General features: G+C 38.9%; 5 protein-coding genes across 5 annotated transcripts in view; 2 read left to right on the top strand and 3 right to left on the bottom strand.

The window, feature by feature from the left end:
- The window catches only part of LOC144661240 (uncharacterized), a 55,176-nt gene that overhangs the window by 6,963 nt on the left and 24,587 nt on the right, over positions 1-23,626 (top strand). Inside the window, exons 7-25 of the mRNA XM_078521937.1 lie at positions 100-269; positions 1,013-1,177; positions 1,656-1,800; positions 2,423-2,512; positions 3,994-4,218; positions 4,817-4,912; positions 5,099-5,134; positions 7,225-7,720; positions 8,194-8,360; positions 9,204-9,404; positions 9,902-10,099; positions 10,302-10,337; positions 11,340-11,618; positions 17,540-17,690; positions 18,285-18,568; positions 19,187-19,222; positions 21,325-21,394; positions 21,912-22,072; positions 23,412-23,576. Of these exons, the coding sequence (XP_078378063.1) occupies positions 100-269; positions 1,013-1,177; positions 1,656-1,800; positions 2,423-2,512; positions 3,994-4,218; positions 4,817-4,912; positions 5,099-5,134; positions 7,225-7,720; positions 8,194-8,360; positions 9,204-9,404; positions 9,902-10,099; positions 10,302-10,337; positions 11,340-11,618; positions 17,540-17,690; positions 18,285-18,568; positions 19,187-19,222; positions 21,325-21,394; positions 21,912-22,072; positions 23,412-23,576 (3,171 nt within the window). The remainder of the gene's footprint in view (positions 1-99; positions 270-1,012; positions 1,178-1,655; positions 1,801-2,422; positions 2,513-3,993; positions 4,219-4,816; positions 4,913-5,098; positions 5,135-7,224; positions 7,721-8,193; positions 8,361-9,203; positions 9,405-9,901; positions 10,100-10,301; positions 10,338-11,339; positions 11,619-17,539; positions 17,691-18,284; positions 18,569-19,186; positions 19,223-21,324; positions 21,395-21,911; positions 22,073-23,411; positions 23,577-23,626) is intronic.
- Positions 12,081-13,777, top strand: LOC144660919 (uncharacterized). The gene has a single exon (XM_078521642.1). It carries the CDS (start codon positions 12,164-12,166, stop codon positions 13,775-13,777), a length of 1,614 nt encoding a protein of 537 aa, XP_078377768.1. The 5' UTR covers positions 12,081-12,163.
- On the bottom strand, positions 12,632-15,287 carry LOC144661237 (uncharacterized). The gene has a single exon (XM_078521931.1). It carries the CDS (start codon positions 15,113-15,115, stop codon positions 13,985-13,987), a length of 1,131 nt encoding a protein of 376 aa, XP_078378057.1. The 5' UTR covers positions 15,116-15,287; the 3' UTR covers positions 12,632-13,984.
- Positions 15,153-16,231, bottom strand: LOC144660918 (uncharacterized). The gene is made up of 3 exons (XM_078521641.1): positions 15,988-16,231; positions 15,289-15,770; positions 15,153-15,169 (listed from the first exon to the last, which is right to left on the bottom strand). Exons 1-3 carry the CDS (start codon positions 16,158-16,160, stop codon positions 15,153-15,155), a joined length of 672 nt encoding a protein of 223 aa, XP_078377767.1. The 5' UTR covers positions 16,161-16,231.
- On the bottom strand, positions 20,212-20,803 carry LOC144661292 (uncharacterized). The gene is made up of 2 exons (XM_078521999.1): positions 20,521-20,803; positions 20,212-20,435 (listed from the first exon to the last, which is right to left on the bottom strand). Exons 1-2 carry the CDS (start codon positions 20,652-20,654, stop codon positions 20,357-20,359), a joined length of 213 nt encoding a protein of 70 aa, XP_078378125.1. The 5' UTR covers positions 20,655-20,803; the 3' UTR covers positions 20,212-20,356.

The raw sequence follows: 23,626 nt of genomic DNA, 5'->3' as shown, positions 1-23,626 counted from the left end.
TAAACCTGTTAAAAGAATTAGTTAATGCAGTAAATTATTTCTCAGCTGATGAAATTAATGTATTGAAAAGCCAATTCAACATAATTATTTTTGCTGTAGGCATAAATCAGTGTGATTCACCATTTGGAATGGAGGATGGCAATATTGCCGACGACCAAATATCTGCCTCCAGCAATTTGAACATCTCATCCCGTGCTAGTCAGGCACGCCTTCGTCTTCCAAGTGGCAACCTGACTGTTGGGGCATGGTGTGCGGCACAGAGCAAAGTGGTAAATAAATGTTATGTGTTGCACAACTTAAATGCTGATACCCAATTCAAGGCTATGCACATGTAGCTATAGCCGTAATGCACTGCCAATAATAGAGGAAGCTAGGTAACATGAAAATAGGGCTAGGCGACACTGTCTTGATGCACTGTACTGTTCAGCATACATAGATATGCTTATATGCATCACAATGTTACGTGTTTTTTGAATTAGTGGTTTTTCTTGAAAGCCTTACTTAACACTTTGTTATTTTCTCAAGTGTCTAACTGAAATAGCTCAGTAACTATCAGCTTTGACTACTAAAGGATTTTTGTGGTACCTTAAAGCACAGGCCATGCAGACAATTGGCAGGCTTACTAAATAAATGTTAAGAATGGACATAACAATTGTTAACCTCAGAACAATCAATACACCATCTAGAGAAACTGCAGACAAGAGGTAAAAGGCCACTTTAAACTGATTTCCCCCCCCCAAAAAAAAATGTGACTCATACTCAGTTCTAGCGGAGGGTTACTTAAGTTATGTAAATAATATCAATGAAAGTGTCTGAGTTACTGTACTTTGGCTACTAATCACAAAGGTTGTTACATGTATGTGGCTATCTAGCTGGCTTCTGTTAGGGCTGAAACTAGCTGTCATGCCAGTTTATTATGATTTAAATTATAAACTAAAAAAAATAGAAATTAACCAATGCATGAAAGCCAATGCATTATCATACTTAACTTGTTGCTGTACTTCTGTGGCAGGGAGAATACCTTCAGATTGATCTGGGAGTTGCCCGTCAAATTAAACACATTGCAACTCAAGGCAGACCAGGATCATCAGACTATGTCAAGACATTCTATCTCAAATATGGTGACAATGGCCTTGACTTTAACAGCTATGGTGAAAATGCTACTGTCAAGTATAAGGTGAATCCTCAATTTCTTTCAATTGGAGACCATTTACTTTGTAAAAGTGTTGTCAGCTTACCTACCTAACTACCCACCCAAAAACCCACCCACCCACCCACCCACCTTATACCTACCTACCTACCTACCTAGTCCTCCAGGCATCGTTGTCCTGGGCTGGTTTCTCAAGCTGGCTCCAGGTTAAATAGTAATAAGGGTAGGTGGATTTGAATATCAGTCAATGGAGTGTGAGGTAGTGAGTGAGTGTAAAGGTCAGTCGGTCAGGCAGTCAGTCTGTCTTTCTGTCCATCTGTCAGTGGGTGTATGGGCTGGTCTGTCAGGCAATCTGTTAGCCCATTGGCCGGTGAGTCCACTGGATAAAGTGATCCACAGGAACTGACGTGTAAATTTTTGATTGTAAAATCATGCCAGAGAAGTCTTCTTTTACTGCAGGGACTTAAGTATTCTTATTTCCATGTGACACTTTATTCTATTTCAGATTTTGACTGCTAACTCTAATGCCATAAGCATCAGCAACATTATTCTTGCTGAACCAATTAATGCTAGATTTATCAGGATGTATCCTTTGACGTGGAACTCTCGCATCTGCCTCAGAACAGAGATCTATGGCTGTGCATCTCAAGGTAAGAGTTAATAGTGTTCCTTAATTTGTCTTTTTCTTTTTTGCATAGTGTCATACAGTGTACTGGTCTGTGCCTTAATTCAGATTAACATGCAATTAGTGAGGTGCTTACCGTTTTCTGGTATGTTATGACTTAATTTTCTTATTTAAGTTTGTTTAACGATAGTGTGCTGGGGAGACTCCATATGGATGGTTCTCCTACTGACTGTACATGTCTTTTATGCAGTGCAGTCAAGAAAGTAAAAAAGCTCTTTGGCATTGTGTAACTCACCAACAGGCATACAGGATAGCCTACAAATGTATATAATTTTGAGCCAATTTGGTATATTGTACAGCAAAACATTTCTTTCTGTCTGAATCTCTTACCAAAGCTACAAACACAGAGCTGTTAAAATAATTTTGTTACTACTTGTAAAAAAAATTTATTGTAACTATGACGTTATTCTCAGTTTTGTACTTAATTAAAATAATATTATGTTGTTTATGTTTACTATGTTGATTTTTCTCTACACTTTTTGTGTAGCAAACCCCAGAATAAGGGCTGTACATAGAAATATTGAACCAGTTAGTTGAGATTCAGGCATGTTCTGTACAGGACTGATTGCTTTCATTTCTACATGTAGCATCTTCCAAGAAGTGTGGTGTTGGTTGGGAGATAGGACCTGATGACACATGTTATCAGATAAATTCCAATCAGCGAAAACTTTGGGCAGGTTTGTATGCAACATTGTTCTTTCAAGCACCTGTGTATAGTATGCAGATGCTCCAGACACTACTTTCATACATTTCATTGTAATCATCAACTGCAACTGTACTGAATGTGCATTGTAATGTGAAAACGTATCTGTTCCAATATGATCATGCTTACTATGCCATCCAGCTTTATAGTGTACTTCTATCTCAGATTTGAAAGTGACTGTGTATGAGCTCTCTAAATGATGATTTTTTAATTTTATTCAGCATATGACACAACAATTACAAAACATACTAAAATAACAAACAGTATCGACAATTCACACGAAGCGCTTCAACATAGTCCATTATAACCGTTAACGTACTGACAATACTACAAGACTAGAATAATTACTAACAAAAAAAATAAGTAACAATGATATACGCTGCTTACATTAAAGTTACTTACAGAAGAATAAATTACCTACAAATAACTTACGATCATTGATAAATATAAATTATAGTTAGCTTACAATAACAACTCTACAAATTAAAAATACGATGATGACGAACACACTTATATATTAACTAACAGAACCGAAATTATTTACTTATAGATTATTACCATGAAAGATACAAACGCGATTACATTGCTCACAAAATTTATTATTCAATATCTAAAAAAGAAGAAAGAGGGAAAAAAAAGACAGTTACAGTTGTCATGCTGTTCAAATAGTTCAAATAATAATGATGCCATCTACATGACTAACAAAAAAGGAAATGACATAAATTAATTTGGGATTAGTATCCATTTTTTTTTTTTAAATAATCTTTCTTTTTGATCTTACTTTCCGTTTCATATTTAATGGCAATTTTAGTACGAAATCCTTGAATTGTGGGTTGAATTTGGCATCTTCTGCAGTCCCATATAAGTAGTTTACCAATGATTATAAAATAGTTCAGTAAGTTGAGTAAAGGGCATGGTTTGGATAATATTCCAAATAAAATATCTTGGAGGGAAAGATGAACCTGCTGATTTGAGATTTGGTGCCAGTAACCTTGAAACTCACTCCAGAACCGTTTAACAGAGGAGCATTGATAAAGAAGGTGGTACAAGGTTTCCGGTTCTGCCTTGCAAAATGAACATAGGTCGTCTGTTTTAAAGCCTATTTTGTGTAATTTTGAATTAGTGTATAGAATAGAGTTGAGCACTTTGAATTGAAATCCTTTTACATAAGATTCAAGTACAACATGAATGATGATTTTGTCTTGTCATCTTTTTTTGCTTTGTGTAAATGTCTCTTACAGACTGGCAGCCTTATTCTGCCTTTTGCAGATGATAACACACTGTAGGATCTAGACCTGTTTGCAGACTTAATCCTCTTATAAACCAAACTTAATACATGTTGTATTCTTCTTGTTTTAACTGCCCTGCACGGACCTTATTGGACCTTAACTGCAAGACACGTTTTCGTTTCTATTGGCTACGCAAATGGTAATGTGGAATTTCCTCTTGTTGCAGATGCACGTGCAACCTGTCTCAGCCGGGGTGGTGATCTTGTTAGCATTGTTAGTATGACAGAGAAAAACTGGTTGAACAATCGATTGAGAGCACTCAGTGGATGGGCCTACTCATTTTGGTTGGGACTGAATGATCGAGACTTTCCTTTACAGTGGTACTGGAGTGATGGCAGCCCATACAAACTGACTGCCTGGGATGCAGGATACCCTACAAACACACCACAGAGTTAGTATTACTTAAGTTTACACCCAAGTGCTATTTAACCGACTGCCTAGCTTATGTGGTGGTTGGTTGCCTGGGACATCTAAGGACTTCTACTTTGGCCAGTCAGCCCCTGGATAGAAGCTGTCACGGCTCGTAGTTCCTTGCAACCTGCAGATATGAGCCCTTCTCTTCCAGGCACCTCTCACACTTACAGGTTCAGTAGAAGGATGAAAAAGAGAGAAGGGGTGGGAGGCGGAAGAAGTTCCACTAAAGATTGAAGACAAACACTTAGAACTTTCAAAGTCAGGCCAAACAAAAACAGCATGCTGCGGCATATTGGTGATGTGCCATCTTAGCCTGCACCAAAGACCTGGGCCACTGACCACTTATATGAAAGAATGGTGACAGGAACAGACTTCTAAGCTCTTTGTTGACTTGCCTACATGTATATGTTGTTGTAACTGTCTCCTTCTTTGTTTCATGAAGAGATGCCTTGAATGTTGTTGATCTGTCAATGTGGTTTTGTACTTACAATAAGATAAGTTCTGGGCTTTAAAAGAAAGTTTACCTATACATGAATGTACCGAAAGCTTATGCAATTTTCTTTTTCTGTTGTTAGGTCCAAAGGCTTGTGTTGAGATCGTTGCAGCCAGGGGTTCTTGGAGAGATGTTACCTGTGGAGAATACAGACCTTTCATCTGCAAAAGGAAAATGGGTGAGTGTATATGTATACATCTTCACTGGTTATAGGTGACCAGATCTGTGTTTTATCAGACATATGCAGGACAGCTTGTGTTATTGTTGATTTTCAGTTTATTGCCAAGCTATTGCCTTATTATTATAATGTGTTTTGTAATTCACTTGATATAATTTGTATCTGAATGTCTCTTTTTATTTCCAGCATCAACAAATGGTATCAAGTTTCCTGTCACTGGAAGTAAGTGGTTCATGAAGTTTTATCTTGACAACTTGGCATATATAAGGCATATATCATTGTCCAAACCAACAGACCATGTGTTTCGTTTGTGTTTGAATTGGGACTCATAGTTAAAAATAAAATGGTGATAATGTAAGTGCTATGCTCATTCGGATCAAATATAATGTCATCCTTCCTCGATCAGTCTGCAACAGAATAGGAACCAATCATGACTTGGCTTTCACAGGTCGAACGTCTGCGTCAGGTTTAATTTCATTGTTACTTTATTTTGTGTCTGTAAAGATGTTATGGCGAAATGTGACAATACTGTTTTGTTATAAAACTTGTCTGAAAGCTGCTTTTTGTGCCTGTCAGCCAAGCTAATGCTATTTGAAAAATGATTATTTACACTGTGGACAGCAGCAAGATTAAAAGATGTATGGGGAAAGATGTTGGTGATGTATAGAGGATGGCCAAACAAACCTAAGAGGATATTAGTTTAACCAAAAGGCTGTTATAACAGCTGCTAAAAGACTAATTGCTACTTAACAGAGGAGGTCCGTGTTTAGTTGAAAAACCTTCCCAAAACCGATGTGATCATGGAAGTGTTGATTGCTGTGCAAGTGATTACTCGCTATGTATCTTCATCAAAAGCGGTGCTGTCTTGCAACGTGCTTTTAACTTTATTGAAAGACAAAATTATTTCTAATAAACTGGTGGATTTCCAAAATAGTTCGCTATGATATAAACCACCGGGAATCAAGTTTGATGTGTTTTGTCCAACATCAAAGAAATTTGCCTCTCCCTTGAGTGCCTGTATTGTTCCAACAGCAATGGAGTTGTATGTAGTGCAAGGTACATGAAAATGTTTTTGTCATCAAAAGACTACTGGAACATGCCACTGATGTTTTCTGTACGGATGCCACCAGATAAATTAAACAACCCTAATCCTAGAAAACTGACGAATTTGAAAGATAAAAGTAACAAGTTGCCAAGTCAGGCAGGAAATTAAGGTTGTTTTCTCCGGAGGACCCACAACAACAAGGAGAATCAGAATGGCAACCCGTCATACCATTTTGAGAGATGGATGTAACCATTTGGTTCTGTGCTGATTATCAGGTATTCAATACTCCAACCAAGGATTAACCAAATCTGTTTGACGCAGCTTCTGGAAAGAGATTTCCACATAACTCCTGTGATAAGTGTAGTCACCAACATAGAATTTCAGACTCCATACACTGTTAATCCTTGTACCTTTTCTGAAGAAGGATGTAACGGTTTGGTTCTGTATTGATTATCACACATTTAATTGGATAATGCTAACAGACTCTTAAGCATGGCATGGATTGGCCAAAATCACTATAACTGGAGCAACTGCCGGAAAGGGTCCGCTTCCAGAATTTCTGTGATTGGTACAGTGACCAAGGTGTATCATAGATCAAAGTTATGATGATTACTGCCATTGCTATGATTGCTGGAGAGTGGCTTCTATATCATCATGTCCGCTGAATTTAGGATCACTTCCTGAAAAGATGACCCCTGTGATCTGCGACTTTATTATTTCATGCACTGAGCAGAAGAATGTCAGGGCCTCTGCATCTGCATAGACATATGCAACAGCACTCAATTTGTGTAGTTACATGTATTGTTTCAAAGCATGTTTTTAAAAGCTCATCTCCCCTCATAACCCTCATAAGCTCATATGGACAAAAGACCCACCTAAATTGCCAAGGAATTTACGTTTAAGCAGCAAGATTACTTTTTTTCCTTTCTTGGCACTTCCTGCTAACTCGAATTAGTAAATTTTCAGAGTTTCAAAAACATGAGTCTGTAAGATAAACATTTTGGCCCAAAGTTAAAGGATGTTGGCCCAATATAAATGGCCACATACATTGTTTTTCTGTTATGCTTTGTAAATGTTTGCTGGAAGATTTATATTTTATTGTTCACGAGTAATTGAAGGTTTCTAACTCAAGCAGCTAAAATTCACACTAGACACACTTCACACTAACCACCTTAGTTGTCAAGCGTATGATGAGCAAGGTAAACATTGCTGTTTGCAGTTACCTGGCGCATGTTTGTCAAGCTAAAGCCTTGTCATTGTCTTGCAGACTGGATCAGTGGAACAGATTACTACTGGCCCTTAAATACAATTGTTGATGGGAAGGCACTTGGAACAGTTCCAGCTACCGTAAAAGGCAATGTCAGTACATCAGACCGTGTACAAAATGGACGAGACGTCTTGTATTTCAAGAGCTATCAGGCTTACTTGGATGCAGAACAGTTTTCAGTTCAATGCATAACTGATCCTGACCAGTGTAGTAATGGAATCACAGTCTCGTTTGTTGTGCAGTTTGAAGATGGTGCAAAGACCTGGACTAGAAACACTTTCATTGTGGACACAATGGGGGATGATATGCTGCTCAAAGGCAACCGTGGTTTTGCAGTTTATGTCATCAATAATCTCCTCTATGTAACGGTTTTCACCCGGCAGAAGAAGTGGACCGTTTCTCAACCACTGCAGACTGGCACAAATGCCTGGCAGCATGTGATGTTCACTTGGCAACTGGAAAAAGGACTTACGCTGTACAAAAATGGAACACTAAGGTAACATTGTTTATGCTAACCAAAGTAAAACTGAGTCGTCGAAATTACCCATATTACTGATATGCAGTCCATTCAGTTGGTATTTTAATCCAGCCAGTGGTTTAGTGCCATAATCTGTAAAAGTTTAAAATTGACCAAAGGCACAACGAACAATGAGTACAAATAACGCACTTTTTTAATGCACTTTTCTAGAACATATAGAAATACTATATATGCATAACATATTTTGACTTAACTATTTAGTTACGCCTTCCTACACCTAACTGATACGTTTTAGTGACAATTAAATCAAACTAAGTGTGGAACAGTGTGCTTCTTGAAATGTTATGAAAAAGAAGCAGAAAGAAACATTGCCTTTGTTTGTGATAAGTAGTTAATTTGAGGCCAACCCTGCTTTGTTACTTAAAGTAATTTATCATTGTTTAATTGCACTGACTTAGCACACACCATTTTAACTTTGTTATTGTCTTTAGTACTTTATTACGCTATGGAGTATCTGCTTTAAACTCTGGTGCTAGTACAGCATTCACTGTGGGAAGCAAGTCAACGCAACCTTCAGCTGGTGGCTTTTTGATGCGTTCATTGGCCGTGTGGAAGAGAGCACTGTCCTCTCAAGAAGTAAATAATATTTACCTGGCTGGTAAGGAAATGTTTGGAAATGCAATTATTAGAGTTATAACGAGTGCTTTAACAAGTTTAGGACAAAATGTACCCATCCAAAGGTTTATCAAGAACAAAGAATGGCCATCTTCTTTTTAAATGACCAACTACTGGGAAAAAATTATTAAAATGGGATGGATCTTCCCTGTGGCTCTTCTTGATCCCACTGATTCTAGATCAAATTGGAATTTGAAAGTGTTGGTTTTTGTTGACGGAGGAAAACGGGAGAACCCAGAGAAAAACCCTCGGAGCAAGGACGAGAACCAACAACAAACTCAACCCACATAATTATGGTACCAGACCTGAATCAAAACCGGGCCACATTGGTGGGAGGCGAGCGCTCTCACCACTGTGCCACTCTTGCTCCCCTAAGTTGAGGAATATAAATAACAGTGTGACAACAAAGCTGTGGGCCTCTTAGGAAACTTCGTCATTTCTCGATTGGTTAGTTTTGATTCTAAATTTTTTGCAAATGTCTGTGGTTTCACTGTGGCCATCGCAAAACAAGTAAAGTATTAGTGATTATCATTATTAAATTTGCCAAAGGACAAAGGTCGCCTGGGGCAAAATTATCCTTGCCAGAATCCAGTTCCTTACCTTAAAAAAATAGCTAATGCAAAAACACATAAAACACTCTCTGCGCTTAAGATGTCCCAAGTAAAATCTGTTTGCAGTTCTTGTTGGTTTTGATATGAGAACAGTAAATTAGAACATTGATTAGAAAAGACTGATGAGTTGTGCTGTTCAGGTAACATCAACACTGGGCTGTTATTTTATGCAGTGGCATCTTGATTATTTATAAATATTTTGACGTGTTTTCTAGAGTTTGGTAGCTGTCAAACTGGTTGGAAAGACTTTGGTCAGTACTGCTATCAATATAACTTGGTCAAAAAATCATGGTCATCTGCAAGGGTTTCCTGTGTGAATCAGCAAGCAGACCTGGTCAGCATTCACTCCCCTGTAGATCAGGCCTACATCACTTTGGAGGTCGGACCTTACGGATTGGGGGATACAGCTTGGATTGGTAAATTATTGTCTATTGTAAAGTAATCATAGACGTGTTATAAACAGTGTCTTCAATCTCTGTAAGTGATAACCCGTAAACAAGAAGTTCCGGTATAAAATGGGCCTGGCCTGGCCATTCTCAGTCCAGTTGTCAGTCAACCATCAAAGTATAAACAACTGATAAACCAGCAGCCTATCCAGAGGGTGAAGAATAAGCGAGCTACTTTTATTTTTACATCGGAGGACAAATAAGCATTGGAGTGGTCTGTGACTTGCGGTGTTTGCAATGCACTGTAAGTTGTGCTCTCCTTCCTCTGAAGTGGGTGGGTTTCCCACCAGGAGTTCGGTTCATCAAATTAAAATGCAAAACTACTACTAAGCATGAAAACCACACATACATGACCCATAGTGAGTTGTTTACGGTGCTAACGTTTATCAAAATGGCTAAAACAGCCCGGGATTCCCCTACTTCATTGTTAAAACACAGGCCAACACAGCGTGTTGCTGATTTTGTAGGTTTGCATGATCAGGGAGTAGAAAGCGAGTTTCAGTGGTCTGATGGAACTGCTGTTGGATACACCAACTGGGATGCTTGGCAACCTGACAACTGGAGAAACTATGAAGATTGTGGTCATGTGAAACAGTATGGCCAAGGACGCTGGAATGATCTGCACTGCGGGAGCTTTTTGCCGTTCATTTGCAAGAGGCCCAAAGGTTAGCACGTGAACTAAATTCTGTACTCTTCATATTTATATCAGCTAACTGGGAAAGTACTTTTAGAACTTGACTGACTAACAAAGTTCATTCTTTGCCACATAAGAACATCAAAACAAGACTTCAGAATCCTGTTAATAGCTTTTTTGTTAAAAAAGTGTTCAATAAGCTCTCTAATTTGTTTTATCCAATTTGCTTTTAGAATACATACCACCTAGTGCAGCAGTTCCAACCACAGGTAAGTTTGGTGTAGTTTCAGTCTTCCTTTTCTCACAAAGTTTGCTCTTTTTAGCTAACATTTTGTTGTGTGGCCTTGTGGCCTTGCTTGCAGTCCTGACCAGCTTTTAGGTTTCCTCATATCTTCAAAGGGGTTCATATCTTTATAATCCTTTGAATTACGGACGACTATTTTGAGTAGTTTTATTTACCATGCGCGTATAATTAACAATTAGACTACGAGCCCGAGTTTTCTATGAACAATTAACTAACGAGGCGCAGCCGAGTTGACTATCACTCATAGAAAACAAGGGCGAGTGGTCTAATTGTTTTAGTAGAAGCTCTAAAGGATTGCAGTCCAAAACCTACAATATTGTGCACTTTGAAGACAAAAATCAAGAAAACTTACCGCTTATAGAGCTACTCGCGCGCGTGACTGTTTTCTATCGGCGAATAGAAAACAGTGGGAGAACCAATCAGATTTGCGGATTTCCAATAGAATACAGCTGAGTTTCTACTAATAATATTTAGCAACTCTTGATCTGCTATATGTTCACTAGTCACAACAATAATTTTGCATTGTGAATACTACATAATTTGTCTTCACAACTTAGGCCCGGGCCAAATGCCCAACTTTACATGAGACGAACTAGACTAAGCAAATTAAGTTCATGATAAGCTCGAGGTTTGACTCAGTTGAGTTCGTCCAACTGAATTAAGATCGACCAACGCGTTCTATGCGTCTGCTTCAGACGAATAGAACGTGTGAAGATTGACTGTGGGACAAACGTCGATCTTTTCGTGAAACACATTGGTTTGATAATGTATTTTTGGCTTCGAAATATTTCTTCTCGCTGCTTTCAATTTGGTTTGACGGTTGGTTCGACGAAATATGTTCGACTTTTTACCCAATGGTGGAGCTTTACCTGCTTGGGTCAACCAAAACTGCAATTTAGCTCGTCTTGTGTGAAGTTTGACCTTTAGTAGGAGCCAAGTAACCAAGAACAACCTTGATGTGTTTCAGCTCCCCAGAAGCTTTTTGTTTGTGAATGGGCTTCTGCAGTGCTCAGTTGTCCAATGTCTACAGTTCTGAGCATTAAGTCTGCCGTATATGGACGCACCGACGCGAGCAGATGTGGCCAAATTAGTGTAACAAATTGCAAGCTTGATGTCACATCAACCATAACTACAAAGTGTGGAGGAAAGAACCACTGCACTATGAGAGCAACCAATTCATTGATGGGTTCTGACCCCTGTGTTGGAATTAACAAGTACCTGGAAATAGACTATGTTTGTAAACCTGGTAAGTGGTGTATATATACTAGTTATGCAACACTTTGAATTCTCGTGGTATACTTAACAATTCTTCCATGAGCGCGCGTTGGATATAAGATGGTAGATATACGCGCCTCATTGGCTAAAATGATCCCAAATTTAACAAGCGCGAGTTGAATAATTGTTTTATTAAAAACGCCCAAAAAATTGCGATATTCTAGCTCCCAACCTGTTTTCGTTGACGCCTACCGGCTACCATATTTGTGGTCAATGGTATATGAGCTCATATGCCATTGCCTGTTAACCAATTAAAATGCAGGTATATTGCCAGTTTTTAATAATACGGAATTTCCCACGAGTCTCTTTATTTTCTTGGTATAATGTATACGAAGAAAATACAAGTGACAAGTGGGATATTCGATGGTATACACCGAATTCATAATGGCGGACGACTCGGAAAAGCCTCGGCACGAGAACATGAAAGCGAGGCGGATGAGGATAAACAAACTCTAGCTTACAGGAGCGTGTGTTGTGTAATTTAAATTGTTGTTGTACGAAGTGCTTTTATTCGCTATGAATAGCAATAAATCGCCACAGAATCGGTATTGCTGTGTTCCACTTTGTAGTCAAAAAGGGACCACTGCTCCAAACGGCGAGAAAGTTGGATTTTTCAGCATTCCAACCGAAAAATACTTGAGGGAACAATGGCTTCACGCGATACGACGAGATACAGGTAAACACTTCTCTATTACAGATTCTACAAAAGTCTGTTCCCTTCACTTCAAGGAAGAACACCTTAAGAAGAGCCTAGGTATTGGACGGTTAAAGTACGTCGACGGAGCAGTTCCATCTGTTTTTGCATGGAAGAGGAGCTCGCCTCGGAAGAGACCTCCACCTCGACCCAGAGCACCCATAGGGAATGTGAAAGCTCGAGCGTCGCTCGATATGAACACAGTTTCCATTTCACATCCAGAAGCCGAAGTAAGTATGGATCGAAGCGACTCAAACATCGATCTTTGTTTAGAAATTGATTCAGCATCGACTACCGGTGAAAATGCATCATGCGTTTCTGAAAACCGCCCGTCCTATGAAGATCTTCAAAAACAGCTAATTGAAATGGAGCGTGCACTCGAAGACAGTAAATCGAAAAATGAAAAACTGGAAACCGAGGTGGAGAAAGTAAGGGCCCATGCTTTTAACCTTTCAGAGAAGTGTGCAAAATTGGAGAACAGAGTTTTTTCATTAGATAAGTTCATTTCCGATGAAGATATCGCCTTTTACACAGGCTTCCCATCGTATGCTGCTTTTATGGCAACATACACATACTTAAATCCGGGGGAAAACGGAGAAAACATTCGCTACTGGCGTTCTGTTCAAAATGATGTCGACCCTGAATATTATGAAAGAGAACCTGAACTTGGTGTTGGACCAGGGAGGCCTAGAACATTGAACTCTAAAGAGGAATTCTTCCTTGTAATGTGCAGGTTAAGGCAGGGATTTGCAGAGCGTCATCTGGGGCATTTGTACAGTGTATCTCAATCTACTGTCAGCAGGATTGTTATTTCATGGGTCAACTTCATGTATTTGAGGTTTGGGCAGTTAAACATATGGCCATCCCGAAAAGTGGTGGATGATACCATGCCTCAAGACTTTCAAAGTAAATACCCAAATACAAGGGCTATTATAGATTGCACTGAAATCAAGTGTCAGATGCCGAGTAGTTTGCTCCTGAACAGTGAATTGTTTAGTTCATACAAAAATCACACAACCCTGAAATGCTTGATTGCAATTTCCCCTGCTGGACATATCTCTTTTATTAGTCAACTTTATACAGGTAGCATATCTGACAGAGAAATAACAGAGAGAAGTGGATTCCTCGACCTCCCTTTTGATGCTAACGATTCTGTCATGGCTGACAAAGGTTTCACCATCCAAGATCTTCTTCCAATTGGCGTGTCTTTAAACATCCCACCCTTTTTAGGGAGTTATGCTCAGATGCCTGCTGAGGATGTTGTAAAAACACAAGAAATTGCCTCTCTCAGAATTCATGTGGAGAGGGCAATTAACAAAATTAAGAACTTTCATATTTGGGACAGTGTAGTTCCACTCAGCCTATTTGGCATTGTAAATCAGATGTGGACTGTCTGTGCACATTTATGTAATGTTCAAGATCCCATTATATCATAGTTATCATCTAATGGGATCCTGAACATTACATACATCCTACAGTTAAGGATATGCTAATTATAGTGCCCCAACCTTCATAATAAGATTCCTACATTTTTGCATGTAAACAAAAGGTATGGGTGAGGCTATAGCCAGCAGAAATATGAACTATACTTATCTATCTCCTCAGTATGGTAAATTGAGATGTATAACCAGTTATTCACAGATTTATGCCCTTGTTGGCCTGGAATCATTATCTCGCTGTTTGAATTCTGCGAGTGCAAAAGTTATAAAATGTCGAAAATAATATCCACTGAGACTTTGACTGATATTATCCCAGAATTGCTGATCAAATGTAATTCTTTGGATCGACATCCCCTTGAATGTATAGACAACAAAGTCACACCAAGAAGCACCAGTTATTGCCAATTGGCCCTGTACTTGAGCATAGTACTCATGGTTAGTTTTTAATCGACACTGGTCTCCTACACGTTCACAGCAAAATTTGGAATCAGCACAAGCATCCAGTGGTGTCACAGAAGATTTTGTTGAGGGGCATTTCACTTCTAAAATTCCAAAAGGCTGGCTACAGCCAAAGTCAATCACTTTTCCATCAGGAGTGGCAGCTAAGACAGGCAATTCGTTTGAAATGACCAACCCACATTTGAGAACTGCCACTGGAGTTTTCCTTGCAGCCATGAATCTTTGGTATTCCTGAATGGCAGTTGCCTCATATTTTCTTCCGTGTGCAGTATGTCTGCTTGAAAACTCTTCAGGGTTGATCAATTGTTTAGCAAAAGTGTCATGGTTTTTCTTCCTTCTCGAAATTAAATGAAATCTTGAGGCTGTAAACCTAAACCTCCTCTCTTCCCTCCATCTCTCACTGCCTACCTGCTCCCTTGTTTCCATTTCAATTTTGTTCAGCTCATCTTCATCAACCTCAAGAGAAGATAAAAATGTTCTCTGCTCACTAGTAAGAGTGTCTGGATAAACTCTAGGTTGAGTGTCTTTAAGGGGAAATCGTGGATAATTGTTTATACCAGTATTTATATCAGGAGACCTTGGAACAGTGCTTATATTGGCATACACAGGAAAATTAGCCTCAGTATAAGACAACTGGTAGCTGTTTGTAGATCCAACAGGGCTGCTACCATATTTTGTTTGGACCATCTCACTTGATGCATTTGGGGAAAGGGTGGCAATTCCCATTTTAGGATTAATTGCTGCAATAGCTTTTTTAAACCTTTCTTCTTCTGAAACATCAGGCTTTGTTATTTTGCGGGCCTCGTACAGTTGACACAAAACAGGTTTATCAGACTTCTCGTCATCAGGCTTAATTTTTGTCACAACTAAATCCATCACTGGTTGGGGATGGATAGAATCACCTCGGCCCCTTTTATGCCAGCTTTGTAACTTTGATGTACAGGCCAAAGCTGGATTTTCATCCAGTTCATCATTTAGATCTTCTGTTGTTTTGCTCTCAAACAGTGAGTATTTGCAAATTTTCAAAAGGAGGGCTAATGTGTGGTTACAATAGCCAACTTCACCAGCAGCACATGTGCAAGAGGCAGCCATAACTTGTCCAGTTATAATGCAAAGAGCAACTTGTATTTTATGAGGGGTTTCATGTTTCTTGTAGCTATGATAGCACTTACATTGAAAATAAAAATAATTTTCATCATCATTGGCTTCAATATCCTTTAAATATTCCTCTTGAAGAAAAGTTTTTGCACGTTTTAAGCCTGTGGGCACAGAATGGTGTTCCACACTCCCCATCTTCTTGCCAGAATTTTCTATATGTTTTTTCATTTCAGCCTTTGTAAACAATGGCAATTTTTCAAGAGCTTTACCCCAGCCAGTTGTAGGATAGTTTACTTTCCTAACATCCTTTATCTGGGTCGAGGAATCAGCAAGCGAAATAGAGCATTCCCTGGCTTTTCGCTTTGTAAATATCTTGTTGGGATCTGGGTCAACTATAATTTTGTCCCGGCCACTTGCAATGTACTCTTCCACTCTAGTAAAGATTAAGTGACAACAGAAATTACGCTCGCAAGCTTAATAAGTTTAATAATTCGACAACATTTAACCTAACGGAACGTGTTTGCGAATTAAGAGGATTTCAATACATAGAAAAAAAAGGCTAATGGTTCTCAGGATCCGTATTTCACGCGGAATAACAAAACAGAACATTTCATGTTTCGAGATTCGACAGTATTGTTAATCAAACATACCGCTTTACGAGCTGGGCTTTCAAATTGAGGCCTTTACACGAATCACCCCTACATCGCAGCCAAAACAAAAGATCAGCTTTCTTCAGCTCTGCTGCCTTTCTTCCTTCAAGACTAGCGCCGGGAATGTCACTTTCCGTAAGCAAAACTGGAGCTGTAAACGTGTTTGTCGCCATATTAAATGTGTTTGATCTATCCTCACCCGCCTCGCTTTCATGTTCTCGTGCCGAGGCCTTCCCGAGTCGTCCGCCATTATGAATTCGGTGTATACAACGAGAAAGTGTTGCGTAACTATTTTATACCATGCCATAGAAAATTTACGCTTCCTTCGAGAATAAGATAGCAACACACGATGGGAAGGCTTTCCTTTACTCTGATTGGCTGTATTGTCTATGGCATTGTATAAAAAAAGATAAAGTAGTAGTAATATAAAGATTTAAACACAACCAGAAAAAAAAAAGAACCAAGCCAGGGAGTGGCAAAAGAGTAGACTGATATTTTTGCAGTTCTTACAAGGGGCGAATAGCTTGATTGGGAGATAAGCAGTTTTTTTGGCTCATCTTGCAACTTCTTTGAGAAACGATTGCACAACTTGCCAAAAAAGGGAGCTACAATGGTCATCAAAAATACTTGGGACACTTGTTAAGGCAGAGCTGCAAATACCGGTAGTTTTTTTCACTTGTCCTACTAAGACACCATTTCGGTGGGACAAAGCAAAATTGTGGTTGGATAGATTTTTATTCATTGTAAAATGAAAAATGAAAAACCACCCATGGTAAAATGATCGTAAAATGATTTACGATCAAAAAATTGTCCGGACATCATGTCCGACCACACTTGGGATTTTGTCAGACATAAGCAAATTTTGTTCGGCCAATGTCCGTTATTTGCAGCCCTGTTAAGGCGATCGCTAACTCATACCAAATAATTTTTTTTTTACGTAAAGAAAATGGGTTTGGCACTGTTCTTGTTCATTTCGTAACCCCCCTTCCCCAAGCAATGTTGAAAAACATTTATGGCCTGACCTTGGTGTGTGAGATGGTCAATTCTCAACATTGCTTGGGGGGAAGTGGGGCTAGCAGTCATTTGGCCCAGAATTGTGCGAAGTGCCCCAACATTAGTGTCCCGCATTGTAGGAGTGTGTTAGTTTGACATGATATTCTTCTTAAAAAGGATAAATTGTTAGTAATGTGTCTGTTATTTTAAGAAGGGGCATCAGAAACAGTGAAAGTAGTTGTAGACTGTAGCAATTAGGGCAGAACTATGTTTGCAAAACTGGTAAGTGGTAAATAAAGAGATAAACTAGTGGTAATATAAAGACTTCAACACCACCAGAAAAAAAGGAAAGAAAAGGAAGCCAGGCAGTGGCAAAAGACTGAGATCTTTGCGGTGTATTATACCTTATGCCTTACTGGGGGCAAATAGGATGATTGAGAGAGGTAGCGGTTTTTTTTTTTTTTTTTTTTTTTTGGGGGGGGGGGGGGGGGCTCATCATGCAACCTCCTTAAAATACAGTACGATACTGACTTGGTGATGAATTGGATTTTTTAAACAGGTCGAGTCATAACGCCTGGCTGTCGAGCTGGCTGGCAACGCAGTCCTGATGGCTCCCGCTGCTTTGGCTTGATGTTTGATCGCAAGAACTGGCAAGATGCTAGACGTGCATGCCAGGCTTATGGGGCTGATTTAGCTAGCTTCCACAGTAGGTATGGATTGATTAACTTATTACTATAATCAGGCTTCATTTGTCTGTGTTTCTTTAGGGTGAAAAGGCTTGGGATGGCAAAGTCTTGGAATGTCAAATCTATCTTTTAACGGTATAAGTATCTTAGACAAATATCGTTTTGGTATTTTCTTTGGGAAAACAATATTAAATGTTGAAAACACTTTTCTAATAGAATCAAAGCTTAACATAGTATGGTACTTTCTAGTGAACATACATTGATAGCAAATCCATGACCAGCAATATCACTGATGAGTAATGACTAATGTGCCGTTTGTGGTAGAATCATTGCCCTTGTAACCACTACAAGAAAGACTGAAGCTTTTTGTACTGCTAACTGGCTCTTCTATGCATGTACATTTGGTCTTAATGAGAAACACTAATAAGGTTAGAAGTGCCGTTCTGTTTTTTTCTTCTTCTTTGAAATCCATGGCACTAAGTCTCAATTCAAGGGCACATCCACATACATCCTTCTGGCCATGGAGAATAATTTTTCACTCAATTGCCTAGCAGGCTATTCAATATTGATGGTTGGTTTTGATGACAAGTAACCACAACATGTGAGTTGTGTTTGCAGCACCGAAAATATTGTGTTGACATCCCTACTGGTCAACTCCTGGGACATTGGAGACGTTGGAGGATTGTGGATTGGGCTAACAGATGCCGGACAGAAAGGGGTGTACAACTGGTCTGATGGATCATCAGTTGATTACTCCAGCTGGCTTCATGGGCAACCAGATGAGAGGGACATGTCGGGAAGTTGCATACGAGCAACACTGCAGCCTGGTAGAATGAATTGGTTGTTTTGGCAAGATGTAGATTGTGGTCTTGCACTTCCTTATGCTTGCGCCATGTTGCCAAGTAAGTAGTTCTCAATTCATAGGGTTCGTAGGGGTCCTGGAAAACCTGGAAAGTTCTGAAATTTTATTGTGGCACTTTCCAGGTCCTGGAAAGTCCTTGAATGGTCTTGGACAGGTCTAGAAATCTGTTAAACTCAAGTAACACCAGAATTGTCAGAACAAACATTATAAGAAATGTGTGGCAGACAGTAAAGAGAAATAATATTGAGATCTTGGAAGTGTAAGGGTTTATGTGAATTTTGGAGTTCTTGAAAAATCAATCTGAGTCGTTAAAAAGTCCTGGAAAAGTACTAAACAATATTATTGTGTGAAAAGGGTACGAACCCTGAATTTATCATGCTCAGTTGTCACATAAATTTTAAGAAGTGGCTAACATGCAACCGTGCAACCATCAAGTTATGAACGGGTAGGAAGAAAAGGAGAAAGAAGTGTAAGAGATTACTCAATTGTTCCTTGCAAACCACATTGTTCCTCATTTTTTCAGGTTAATCGTTTAAACACAAAGTTGATCATTATTTGAAACAGTCAGTTGGACTAATGGACTGCATTTATGTTACTTCTTCCATCCCAGTCTGTGTGATTCCTTTGTTTTACTTGTATGGTGTTCTTATTCAAACAGAAAACCAGCCAGCACCAACCACTTTGCCTATCACAGGTAACTATATAGAGGATAATACATGGTTGCGCGGAGATATGAAATTTATCTTCGAGTGTTCAAATCGATAGCTCAAGAGTGAGCGCAGCGAACGAGTGAGATATCTGATTTGAACATAAAGCTACTAATTACGATGTTTTTGACGATTTTCCGAAGATTTCCGTCCATTTTCCGAAGATTTCCGAAAATTTTCAAAATGTTGTCCGAAGGTTGTACGAATAATTCCGAACATTTCCGAAAATTTTCGAAGTTTTCCGAAGATTGCCGAGGAAGATCCGAAGATGTTTGGACTTAATATCCATTTACTTTGGCTCATTGAGCATTGAAACATGGCAAACTCTGCGAGGTGATTGGACAAAAATGATATCACACATGTGTGGATATCATTTTTGTCCACACATGTGTGATACCATTTTTCTCGATTTGCAACTACTCGCTAAACCACTGCAGTTTATATAATAAAAATACTTACTCTCCTCATAATAGGATTTAATGCAATATCAAACGGGACAGGTGCTTACTTGTCAACATTCTTACAACTAAGTATTCGTTTAGTTACGTCCTCCTAAAGGCTCCTGAAAGCCAAAGATTTTCACAAGAGGTTAATTCATTATTTTTTGCTTGTTGTTTACCTGTAGACAAGTGTTTTTGCCAGAAACTAATAACACATTTATGTTGTAATTTATTGAGGAATGCACATGGAGTTAAAAAGGGAAATTGTATAGTATCTGTAATGGTTTATGGGTGGTTTAAGTTTCTTCTTGTGTATTTGGAATTTTGAAATACAAAAAAAAGTGAATAAACAACGTGGTTCTGCGTAGAGGTATACTTATAATAGCCAGTGGCAAGTCTTTATAGAGCATGCTGCTTGAAGAGAGGGGAGACGTTATTTTTATAACTACTTCTCAAACTAATTAATTATTCATGAGCTGATGACCCAATCAGCTCGCATCAATTGGGTCAGGTGCATGTATGAACATACCGATCAAGACACGGTAGATTAGTTCAAAAACTGATCAAGACACTGATCAAGAAACTTGAATTTTAATCAGTCTTAATTATAATTCTAAATACAGCATTTTTCCCGCTTAAATCATTGCTTACAATAACAATACAGCAACATATTATTCCTTCTTACACATCGTTAATGTGAAGCCCTTCTCCAACGCCATTCTTCATCTCGGCATCTAAGCAACGTCGGAAAAGGACAAACCTTCAAAAAATAACACACAAAATTAAAGTCCTGAAACAGTGCATTTTAAATTACTAACCAATTCGGTGTAAAAGTTGTCAAGTACCTTTTGTCACTAGCGTCCAGAGGATTCAAAGCTTCTGATCCATGTTTCTCCTCCAAATAACGCTTGAGGGCACAAATGATACCATAAACAGACTTGGGAGGGTATATTTCACCGGACTTTTTAGCTACCTCCATTTAGTTCCGTCCATTCCAGCAATATCTGCACTCACAGCGGTAACCTTGTGTAAATCGTAGTCCTTGAAGAGACTGCCACAATCTAATACCGGAACTTTAACCTCTCTCAACCGGCAAAAATGTTCACCGCCCACTTGTTTTTATACTTAGTTGAAGCTGGAACAGCATCATTCACCAAAACATTTTCTTGAGAAGAGGTTTTTGGAACTCGAAAACGTTCTGATCTGGACTCGCTCTCCAGCACGCGGCATAATGTTAATTTATAAAAAATTCAATCTTTAAAACTTGCCCACATGGCCGCATATTAAATATTCATTTCATTTACCATATGAATAAAAAACAGACAATAGCCTATTGAGCACGCCTACTAATTGCCTATTCTTCGAAAAAAATTCTCATGCTAGTTTGAGAAGCCAGCTCAAAAACTCGTGCTTCGTTTTTCATCAGGGGTTCCAAACACCTCGAAACAATAAAAGCACTCCGCCTTCGGCGTCGTGCTTTCATCTGTTTCTCGGTGTTTGGAACCCCTGATGAAAACCTCGCACTCGTTTTTGATCTATTACATCTAACATTCAATCTTCCAAAACAAAGATGTTGCTTTAATTGTGAAATGTGAGAGTTTTGAAGTGTAGTACTGTATCCTAAAAGCATTCTAAACTATTTTTTTTAGTTTCCAAAAATTCTTGCCCCTTTGGATGGACGATGAATGGCTCCTTTTGCTATAAATTGATGCCACAGAGGTAAGTCTCATTTTTAACAATGCCTTAGTAGTATAGTGTGTAGACGTGAAACCACAATTTTGCTTTAGTTCTTTTTTAGACCTTCGTATTTCCAGGTTTCCTGTACTCATCAGAAGCTTTTGGCCTTCTTAGGTTTCAAGTTACTAAGTAAAAGGCTTGGTGTGACAGGGATTCTCGTTTTCCAAGTCTTTCTGGGCCTTTCAGCTCTCCTTAAACTAGGAGTTCTAAGCTTTTTTCAAGCTCTCTAGGCCCCTCACCATCTGGTTGATCAGTACTGGACCTGTTGTTGAGAGTGTTCAGATGCTCTTGAACGTTAGTTGGTATCAACAGCTGTGTCCCAGTTATGAAGAGTACTTGTCAGCTGGATAGATATTAGAGCCTTCACATGAATGCAAAAATTGCTTTGTAGGCCCAAACACCTCAATATATTGATTAGACTGGAAAATTACCTACCATGATTCTTAAAAATCTTGCTTGCATCTCTAACATTTGCTTCTTGCTTATATGTCGCATATAGTAAGACATGGACTGATGCCAGAGATGCGTGCAGAATGATCACTAAAAATTCCAACCTGGTCAGCATCCACAGTCTTGCTGAGAATACATTTGTGGCCAGTCTGTTCAATGGTTCACTTTTTGCAGCCTGGATTGGATTGAGTGATCGTGGCGTGCTGTTTGGTATGTTGTTTCGATTCTTGTGGCTGTAAAACTTTAAGAGGCTGTCTTTCTAAAAAACACCCACTCAAATTCCGGCAAAAACAATTTTGCCTGAAACTCTGGCAACTGAAAGACTTTACTGAGGCTAGAACTTAAACAGTCTGGAAAATTAGAAAAATAGGCATTTTTCGAGCCGCTGTCAAATATTTCATTTACATTGAATACCGACGATTTTTCGTATCAATTTGTTTATAAACATTTCTAGTTTTCTAAGAAAGTAGCAACTTTTCCCTAGATTTATCTGGAAATGCGACATCAAGGATATAATGACAGCTACTGATTGGCATCGATCGAAGGTTGCAAAATGACCTTTATTTAGAAGCGAATATTTCAATTACGGGACCTAGCCGATAACTCTACTCTACACAGCCGAAAAGTGTAGTCCTTTATCAGCTAAAATATGCAAAATGAAATGTGCATGGACGTTTTCAGTATTTTAAAAGTTATGACCAAAACCAAAAATGTTTTAGTTCTAGCCTCGGTAAAGTCTTTCAGTTGCCAGAGTTTCAGGCAAAATTACTTTTTGACGCGAATTTGAGTGGGTGTTTTTCAGAACGACAGCCACTTAAGTCTTGAAAGGAAATGGGTGTAATGGGACAATATTTCTAGTTGCCTTTACCATGCCAGGTCACTGTGAAGTTTTGCAATGATTTCTGAAGCCTACGAGGGGAAAGAAACGGCAAGTTATTTGAAGGCTCGAGTTGTCAAAATTCTACTGTATTGCCACTGTTTTGTCAATATAAAACTAAACAAAGACGCGTTGAATTTGAAGAGCTGATATTGAAGAGCTGATATTGCAATTCTTAGTACTTGATAGAGCAAATTAATGGATTTTTATGTTACGTTCCTAAATTCCATGGGGCTGGTCCAATCACCTCATATCCAACAAGCATAATTTACAATTATTCCACGAGCACGCACTGGATAAAAGAAGGTAGATAGCCAACGAGGCGCGCTGGATATGAGTTGGCTATAACTATCTCATATCCAACAAGCGCATGTGGGATAATTGTTTTATTAAAAACGCCCAAAGAATTGCAAAATTTGAGCTCCTCAGCTGTTTTCTTTGACGCGTATCGACTACCATATTTGTAGTGAATGGTATATGAGCTCATATACCATTGCTTGTTAACCAATCAAAACTCAAGAATTGCAATACATGTATATCATTGCCAGTTTTTAATAATGAGTGATATCTTGTAAGCCTAGGAAAATGTTGTTGCATTTATCAGCATTGCTTTATTGTGATGAAGAGTTAAACTACAAATTTGTGTTTAACCCATCTTGCCTTGGTTCGTAGGTCATGTTTGGAGTGACAATAGCCCGGTGGAGTTTACAAACTGGAACCCACAACAACCAGACAGCCACCAGGGGCAACAGCCATGTGTTGAAATGTATTCTACTGGAGACTGGGCCGACACTGGCTGCTACTCTGTCAAACAATTCATCTGCAAGATGCCACGTTGTAAGTTAAACAAGTCTTCTTGTGGGTTTGCGCTCAGTGGAAGTTTCACG

Source organism: Oculina patagonica, chromosome 7 (assembly GCF_052425735.1).
Source record: "Oculina patagonica isolate OP01 chromosome 7, crgOcupat, whole genome shotgun sequence".
In the NCBI taxonomy this organism is placed as follows: Eukaryota; Metazoa; Cnidaria; class Anthozoa; order Scleractinia; family Oculinidae; genus Oculina; species Oculina patagonica.
This window is presented reverse-complemented; position numbering and strand designations above follow the sequence as displayed.

Excerpts from the sequence above, each read along its gene's own strand:
- LOC144660918 (XM_078521641.1), bottom strand. The coding sequence starts at position 16,160 with ATGGCGACAAACACGTTTACAGCTCCAGTTTTGCTTACGGAAAGTGAC. Across the intron at positions 15,771-15,987 it reads AAAGCCCAGCTCGTAAAGCG|AGTGGAAGAGTACATTGCAA; the intron begins GTATGTTTGATT and ends AATCTTTACTAG.
- LOC144661237 (XM_078521931.1), bottom strand. The coding sequence starts at position 15,115 with ATGGATTTAGTTGTGACAAAAATTAAGCCTGATGACGAGAAGTCTGAT.
- LOC144660919 (XM_078521642.1), top strand. The coding sequence starts at position 12,164 with ATGAATAGCAATAAATCGCCACAGAATCGGTATTGCTGTGTTCCACTT.
- LOC144661292 (XM_078521999.1), bottom strand. The coding sequence starts at position 20,654 with ATGGAGGTAGCTAAAAAGTCCGGTGAAATATACCCTCCCAAGTCTGTT. Across the intron at positions 20,436-20,520 it reads CTGGACGCTAGTGACAAAAG|GTTTGTCCTTTTCCGACGTT; the intron begins GTACTTGACAAC and ends TATTTTTTGAAG.